This window comes from Miscanthus floridulus, chromosome 5 (assembly GCF_019320115.1).
Source record: "Miscanthus floridulus cultivar M001 chromosome 5, ASM1932011v1, whole genome shotgun sequence".
In the NCBI taxonomy this organism is placed as follows: domain Eukaryota; kingdom Viridiplantae; phylum Streptophyta; class Magnoliopsida; order Poales; family Poaceae; genus Miscanthus; species Miscanthus floridulus.
Window position 1 is genome coordinate 97,136,326 of NC_089584.1, and position 8,609 is coordinate 97,144,934.

An 8,609-nucleotide genomic window follows, 5' to 3' on the forward strand; every position below is an offset into this window, starting at 1 on the left:
TTGCGTGAAAAGAAAAGGAAAAAGAAATTCGGCATAATGGGACAAGGGGGGGGGGGGGTGTCACGGGATTGCAGGTTGCAGCCGAGCAGACGACCGCCAACCTGTAATTGGGGTCCTTCTGAGGCGCAATGACGAGAGAAACGAGAAAGAGGGAGGTGGTTGGCGGAAAAAGGAAGGTTGTAAGCAGAAGAAAGAACATGAGCCAATGGGATTCTATGTTTGATGAAAATTCAAGAGCCCAAAATTCACGTGTGAGTAGTAGAGAGTTGAGACCACCACCCACGTATGCAAAAGAAGGACCTCTATCAAGATTTTATAGCCACTAAATTTTCAAATTCAATACACGATCGAACCTTTAGCTATATTTTGTTGCCACTTTAAAATCTCAAATTCATTATTTTTTTTAGCAAATCTCATGACTGGCCTAAAAAGTTAAGTACACGATGGTCTGCTGCTCTCTCTCTCTCTTCTTCGGCTCGTTCTCATATGCGGCCGAGTGGCGTGGGCCGGTTGGCGAGGTCTGTCTCGCGTACTTTCAAAGCCCAACAAATTGGTAGCACCCAAAGCCGAATGGGTCAAAACACAAGGCCTTGAGCGCTCCGTTGTGCTCCGCGAGGAAATCGAGACTCGAGAGGAGCCGAGGAGGCGACCGGCTCGGTGCTGAGTACCAACGGAAAGTCCAACCGGAGCCACCAAGGAAACGAGGAGGAATGGAAGCCGCCGGCGCAGCCTCGCCGCCCACGGAGCCGTCGGTGACTCACCCGGCGGTGGCGCCGCTGGCCTTCCTGCTGGGGAAGTGGCGCGGGGAAGGCGAGGGCAGCTTCCCCACCATCTCCTCCTTCCGGTACGGCGAGGAGCTCCTCTTCTCGCATCATCCCTCCAAGGTGTGGCGCCTCCCTACCTGCGCTGTTTCCCTCGCGAGAAAATCTTCCCTTCGGCTGCCCAATTCTTGGAGCTTTTTCTTTGACTTTACGGATCGGTGGTGGGTGGCTGCAGCCGGTGATCTCGTACACGCAGAAGACGTGGAAGGCGGCGTCTGGCGAGCCGATGCACGCCGAGAGCGGGTACTGGCGGCCCCGCCCTGACGGCTCCGTCGACGTGGTCATCGCGCAGAGCACTGGCCTCGCCGAGGTCCAGGTGACCTCCTCGGGCCAGTTGGCCTCTTCTCTTCAATCATAGCGGCTGTGCTACCTGCAGGCTGCTCTGCACATGTGCCATCGTCTGTTGCATAACCTAGTGAACTACTGCACATTTCGTTGCTCGCACCGGCATCCAAAGAATGATTTATGCTGTTTGACCAGAGATGCAGGGCACAAGCATCTTTAATTGCCGCACTGAAACTAGTATCGAACCAGCATTCCATTGGAGAAGTTGTATTCTGTTCCTGTATTATGAGTAGGAGATTTGCATTATTGACGCTTGATGGAAACGAGTATGGATAGAATTGTAGCAAATTATGGAACTTATGTTTTGTACTTCTGTGGATGGGAAATGCTCTACTGCTACCAGGTAATAGAATAGGTGAGTGAATGGAAGTATGGAGCAGACAGTCCAGGAACAACATGAGTGCAAAATGGCTAGAGCTAATATTATTATCCTTGTGCCTCTTGAAACTGTTGATAAATGGAATGCATATTTCACTTTATAGTAGGTATCTTTTGAATTTAAATATGTTGCACCTGGGACTAAAAGGTACTTCCTCCATTCCAAATTATAAGATGATTTGGCTTTTGTAGATACATAGCTTTTGCTATGTACTTAATTATACACAGTGTTCGGCTGATATTATCAGCCGGCTTATTCGCCGGCTTATCAACAATGGTACATTGTTTTTTCTCTCACAACAAATCAGCCGTACAAATCAGCACCAGCGGCTTTAACATCAGCCGAACACTCCTATAATTTGAAAAGCAATACATCTAGAAAAGTCAAAACGTCTTATAATTTGAAAATGAGGGAGTACTTGCTAGCTGAAAGCTATGTTACTTTTCTAGAAACTATGTTATTCATATTCCTTAATTAATTTGCGTTTCCTTTTATTGAGCCACTTTTTCGGTTCTATGAAATCGCAGAAGGGTTCATATGACGCTGAAAAGAAAACAGTGACACTCCAAAGTGAACTCGTAGGAAATGCATCAAAGGTACTGCTCACTGGGTAACTATTGTTCTGTGTTGTCCTCATTTTCTTTTACATTATCAGGTCATATATCCCTAGAGAAAATAGACCATGATATGGAATATTGGAAGCTTCTTCTATGCTTATAGCGAGTACCATGAATCTCTGAAAAAAACAGTATCATGAAATTATATCAAGAAATCCATCTTTGCTTACGGGCGAGGCTATTTTTTATTATTATTGTTATTGTACTGTGATACACCTTTTGTGTTCAAGAATCATGCTACTATAGGTTGGCCCATCCCCTAAATTCAGTCGGAATTCCTATTCTGAATTGGCCCTTTGAACTTCTGCATTTTGATTGCATCGCCTTCACACATTACCATGTGCTAGATCAGATGCTACGAGTTTAGATGCAGATATGATCTCTTCTTTTACCGATGATCTTGAAACCCACGGGATAAAAGGAGCCAAGCCGTTGTCTTTTTCTACTAATAAATACTGCTGAATTTTGCCAGGTGAAGCAGATCACGAGAACTTTTCAAATGGCAGATGGGGAGCTCTCGTACGTCGTTCAGATGGCAACAATCACAACTAGCCTACAGCCACATCTCAGGGCCCTTCTTAAGAGGATTTGAAGATGACCGGCAATCTCCTATAGCGACGTCGCTGTGGCTAACCAACCGAGGGACACCTGTACTACAGAGCATAAACTTCCGGTCATTACTAGTTAGTGAACTTACAAGTTCAATAAGCTCATTTTCATAAACAATAGTTCCGCTCTTAGGAACCACCGTGTATCTAAACGGTTTAACATTCAGCCCATACTCCACATATCGAGATTTTTCAGGGTTTTTTACTTTATTATTTGCTCCTCCTTAACATGCATAGTGAGAACACAAATCACTATGTTTCTGAATATTACATGCATAGAGAAAATAAGAGAAGAGCGTAAAAAAAATGAGCTCATGTTGAGCCTTTCCACTATTTCAGATCGATCTTAATGTTCAAGGCAGCAGAGAGCAGAGGAGTTGAAGCGGGTCATGTTTCAGAGTCCTGGGGTTAAAAGTTCCAACAGCCACTGCATTCTGAAGCTGCCTCTTACAAAGAGGATCATCCAACAGGATGCTAAAGCCAGGAACCAAACAACAGAACCACCACACCGAGAACTTGGGTACTGTCAGATTTTGTGGATATGCTGCACAAGAAATGAAGCAAGTAGAACGGAGAACCAGAGACAACCTAAGCGCGCTCTCTAAAAAAGAGACAAGTATAAAAAACAAATATTCCACGTTATGGAATAAGGATTATGATCAAGCGGGTCAAATTTGCAACGAGAACCAAGATTTAGCACCATATTTTTGGAGACCCTAAACAAGACATTGATTTCCAAGTCTTAAGACACTAAAAAAGCACTAGGACTCCCTTCAGAGAAGAAATCCAATCACGCTTCAGTTTGTTCCCTCAAGCGACGGACTGTGCTCCTGACAGTGACTGCATTAGCAGTGCTGCAAAGACACAAAATAATAAGGATATTCACCACAATGTAAGGTTGTTTAGGGAGAGGAAAGAAGTAGGAAAGAGGACATACTTCTTGGCGTAAGCACCACCAGCCTTGACCTTCCCGCAGTCCTTGTAACCCCAAATTCCAACTGCTTTCCTCTTCACAGCGAACTGGTGAGAAAGCACAGCAAAGTCAGTAATAGGACAAAACAAATACTATTTTCCATGTGTTTTAGAAACAAATTGCTCAACATGCATAAGTATGTCATAAACCATTCAAATATGACACCAAACAAGCAAAATTGACAAGAGATACATTCTACAGTTTACAGCTTATGGCGGTTCAGGTACGCATAAGTCATTTTTTTTTCGTGATCGGGCCATTCACCTGTTTTTCATTACGAGGAAAACAGTTAACAGTACAACCGTGCGCACTCACGCAAGCGAGGAGCCTTCGTGACACAACGCACACCTTGCCACCTAGCTACTGGATTCACTAAGAGAAATTACATAGGAAAGGTGCTTTGCGACTAAATCAGCAAGACAAAAGTGAGCGACTATGCCCGTTGGTTCCTGCCTGGGAAGAGAATCTGCATGGCTTCCCGCGTCAACGTCGACAGGGGGAGGGCGAAGGCGGTCTGGAATTCCTCAAAGGAAGCTTCGTCAGGTAGCTCAGTCTCCACCTCCTCGAGCCCCAAACGTTTCATCATCACCTTCCGCGCCTGAGCCTCCGGCTTATGTTCCCTATGCCTGCTCTTGGTGGCAAGCCGGGACGAGCTCTGAGTCGTCCAGCTCCCCCGCCAGCGCTATGGCCGCCCAGGTTAGCCACAGTCGTGGAGGTGACGACAAGACAGGCATCGTGAGCGGCTTCTTGAATGCAGCGATGAAGTCTTCGGTCGACGTCACGGACGTCGCGTCATGCGCTGTGCCAACAGCAGCCGGAATGGCAGGGCCGCCTCCGTCTGCCCCCTTCCTGAATGGTGGGGAAGTCGACGGGGACCGGAAAGGTACACATAAGTCATTAAGCTAGACTGCAGTACATTGTTCAAAATTTCAACAGCAGGCAGAAAAATGCATAACTAATTAAACCAATCAACATAAGACCTACCTTTCCACAGAACTCACAGAAGTACTTGGAGTTCTGAGACACCTCCATCTTCTTGATTTGCTTACGCAAGCTAGCACCATACCTAGTTCTTGTACCATATTTGCCATCGACAGCAACTTTCTTGGTACGCTTCGTCTGCATAGACATAACAAAAACAAGAAATTACAGTCACATACAAAATGTGTTCAGTATAGTATAACTGGTTGATGTGTGATACTTTACAGATGCATCTTCAAGACCAACATTAAGTAAAAGATTGCACGCACTGAAGTTGACATGCCACAAGAACCAAGTATAATTTCTAACATTAGGTATGTAGTTAACCAAAATATCATTTAACTCATAAAATCATAAAAAGGGATACAAGCCACTAGATATATTTTCGTTCCTGCAAGGTCAGGCTGGAGGGCAGATATTGCACCAGCTTGATTAGACTCTACTTCTTTTCTGGATGACCAAACAACTTGATACACTGCTAGTACATAAGAGCGCATTTCGCAGCAACAAACGTTTCAGATTCTCTGTAAGATCACTGCTAAACATCATAAAGAAAGATGTTTTAGGAATAATCACTTGAAGCAGCAAACGAAAACTAGAAGAGTAGAATACTCCTCTCAAAACAGAGAGATGGAAGAGACAAAAACACACACAAAAATGATGGAAATATGAATTGGACCACCGTCGCGGCCACGTCGATGGAAGAGCATCTTGACCGGCTCCTCCATTAGTAACGACAATGATTAGCAGCATTATTCTTAGCTGGGCATCGATCTCACGCTCAGAACATCGTGGAGGCCTAAACCACCGATAGGCTATTTGCGGCTTGATTGGTGCTAATGAGTCGATGGTGACCGATCACCAGCGCCACGCCACAGTGCTCGCACGTGTTCCGGCCATATGCATATGCTTAGAAACAGAACTCTCCTTGGTTGTTGGCACACCCTTAATCTGCAGTGGTTAAGTTAGGCCGGGGGGCCGTACGTGCCAACAACAAGGCTGCCCCAAAACCAACGCATGTGTGTCATCATCGACCTACTAGTTCAGGCCTCAGACACGCTCTTCGACCTGATGTCTTTGCCATTTTTTCAGCCTTTTTTTCGTACTACTAGTACCTTGTGCCTAGGACGTCTATTAATCTTGCCTTGTGTTGGGGGCAGGACCGGATTTCGGCACCCCGTCGACTCCCGGACGCCGTGCGACACTCGCAGATGAAAAACACGCCCAACATCTCGCCCTGGCGAGATGGCAGACACACACGCGGACGGATGGCAGCTCCTGGCACAGGGCCCCCTCCTTTTCGTCGGGGCGAAAAGACGGGAGCGACGACGGCGCGTTTGGCGATATGCAGGCTCGAGGTTGGTTCGGCCTATTCGCATAGGCGAATAGAACCGCGGAGCCCCGAGACACTGGCTGGTAGCCTGGGCAAATTTAATCGAGAATCGAGAACCGAATCAAAAGGATCGGAACCGAAAGAACTGGGACCGAAAAATTCGGTTCCTAATATTGAGGAATCGAAATAACCGAAGAAAATTTGGTTCCTACTCTCGGTTAACCGAATTAATCGAAAGAACCGAATTACATGAATTATACTTCACTTACTTATATTTTATAGGATTATGTTTGGTTTATGTGTAGTGTTTTATATTTGAACTTGTGTTACTATATTGCTATTGTTTTCTTATATATTATTATTATTAAAAATGAATATAGTGTTGCATAAATTTGCCTTAGAACAGGTATATTTATTATTGTCTTGAGGTCTTCTGAAAAATTTCGGTTAGTTCGGTTAGAACCGGAACCGAACCGAAATGCTCGGTTCCTAAAATTTTTTTGGAACCGATCGGTTCCTGTTTTCTAGGAACCGAATTTCATCAATAACCGAGGGAACCGAACCGAACGCCCACCCTGACTGGCTGGGCAATTTCGCCTTGCCAAAAGGAGGCAACTTGGGAAGGATCAGTGAAGCCGCGGCGCGGGCGCGATTCAAGCTATTCGCCTTGGCGAATAGTCACTAACGGGCCGCCTAATCAATTTTGCAGGTTTCACCAGAGGGGGAGTCAGCGGCCTTTTCGCGGGTCCGACAGCGTCGATGCGACATGGGACAGAGCGGGTTGGGCTCCCGGGTCCGGTGCTACCTGAGGCGGGTGGCTACCCCGAGTGGTGAATAAACCAGTGTGGAGGAATATACCCCGAATGTGTGGCAGTTGTAAGGGCATTCTTGTCCGTCAAGAGTCTACGGGCATGTATAAATAACCCCCGACGGGGGAGTGTAAAGGAGAGGAAGGCACATGTTCAATGAAACTATCTTGTTTCACCCGTGTTTTTCCTTTCGTCTTATCCCACTTCAAACAGCTTTCGGTTGGTTGGTTCGTATCATTACTGGTTCGTGAAGAAGTACTGCTGGCTGGTTTATGTGAGAGAAAATAATGTTTCGGCTAGAAATTTACAATCGTTTACGACAAGCCACAGCCAAACGAACAGGTTGAAAGTTCGCTCGCGCGGCAACCAGGAGGCTTGGGCTTGAACAACACCTTGCTTTGGTGATTTGGTCATCAGGAATATACAATCTGCGTTCGACTGAAAAAGGCTCATTGGAGTAAGCAGCTTGCACGAACCCGATGCTTATGTGGTAGCCAAGTAAGCCACGCAGACGCAGTCCACAATCTGTCGCGCCAAGTCCTGAATTTGAGCTGTGCAGGGCACGGCAATGCAGAGATGCTTTTACGTGTCGCCGTCGCGTGGCCGGCCGGCTAGCAGCGGCAGCGGCAGCGGCAGCGGCACCGGCACCGGCACGCGACGGCTTACCGAGACGAGGACGGTCAGACACACAGGCACAGAGATGACCCTGTTTTTTCAATCTTCACCTGTGATCCGCCGAGGCCTGCAGGTGCACCGACGTAGTCGCCAAGACGCCAACTGAAATCAAACAGGGCAGATCCATATACCGTTTGCAATCGGGTTTTTTGGACGGTTTTGATCTAGCGCATATGTTACCTTTTCGCAAATCCTTGCAAAAGAGACGACGCCCATCTTTCGGAAAAAGCAGGGCTATTCTGTCCTGGCTAGACCTGTCGAGGGCATGTGCCATATGTTTGGTTCACAAAAATTCTTTTCATGATCCATGGAAAAACAGTGAAACACAGTGGCATCGTCCTGTACTAGGGGCATGAGACATGACCAGGCTCTCCAAGAAGTCGTGTCTAGTTCATGCGTTTAGTTTTACCTCGTTTTAGATGGATCAGGGATTCATAATCTGACACAACTTTTCCGTTTTTATGTTGTAAAGTTCTTCCGAAGATGATGTTTTGTCCTGTCTGGACTTTCTTCTTTACCAATATATATATCGGCAGCTCTCCTCTTAATTGAATTTAAAAAGAAGAGTCTTACGCGACGGCTCCGTTCGCTTAGAGGAATTTTGGAGAAATCTGAAGTAATCTGGAGGAATTTGTGAGAAAAAAACACTGTTCCGGATGAAAAAAAAAGTGAATCAAATCGGATTTAAGGGCGCGCGAACGGCGCTACGTAGCTGTACCATGAAGTGCTGTACATACACTGTTATACCTCACTAGGAAACATGAACGTTATATGTCGGTAGCTCTCCTCCTCGGTTGAATTTTTAAAAAAGAGTCTTACGCAACGAATCATCTCGTGCAGTCGTACCAAAAAGTGGTGTACAAGTCTTACCGTTATAAGCATCTTCGAAGATTGGGCCGGTAAATCCTCGAGTTTGACGAAGATGGCATAGACACCTCGCTGTCGACGGAAATGTCATTTACCATCGAAAGCACAACGCCATTAAATCTTAAAATATTGGCTCCCACCAATAGTTGAACGACCTAAGGTTTTACTTAGGACCAGTTTGTTAGGGTTCCTCACTAGCTT

General features: G+C 46.1%; 2 protein-coding genes across 2 annotated transcripts; one reads left to right on the plus strand and one right to left on the minus strand.

The window, feature by feature from the left end:
• Positions 1–603: 603 nt before the first annotated feature.
• On the plus strand, positions 604–3,059 carry LOC136452701 (peroxynitrite isomerase Rv2717c-like). Its single transcript, XM_066453292.1, has 4 exons — positions 604–884; positions 997–1,137; positions 2,073–2,141; positions 2,635–3,059. Exons 1-4 carry the CDS (start codon positions 711–713, stop codon positions 2,752–2,754), a joined length of 504 nt encoding a protein of 167 aa, XP_066309389.1. The 5' UTR covers positions 604–710; the 3' UTR covers positions 2,755–3,059.
• A 501-nt stretch (positions 3,060–3,560) lies between these two features.
• LOC136452702 (large ribosomal subunit protein eL43z-like) lies at positions 3,561–4,874 on the minus strand. The gene is made up of 3 exons (XM_066453293.1): positions 4,728–4,874; positions 3,708–3,790; positions 3,561–3,624 (listed from the first exon to the last, which is right to left on the minus strand). Exons 1-3 carry the CDS (start codon positions 4,872–4,874, stop codon positions 3,561–3,563), a joined length of 294 nt encoding a protein of 97 aa, XP_066309390.1.
• Positions 4,875–8,609: the final 3,735 nt, after the last annotated feature.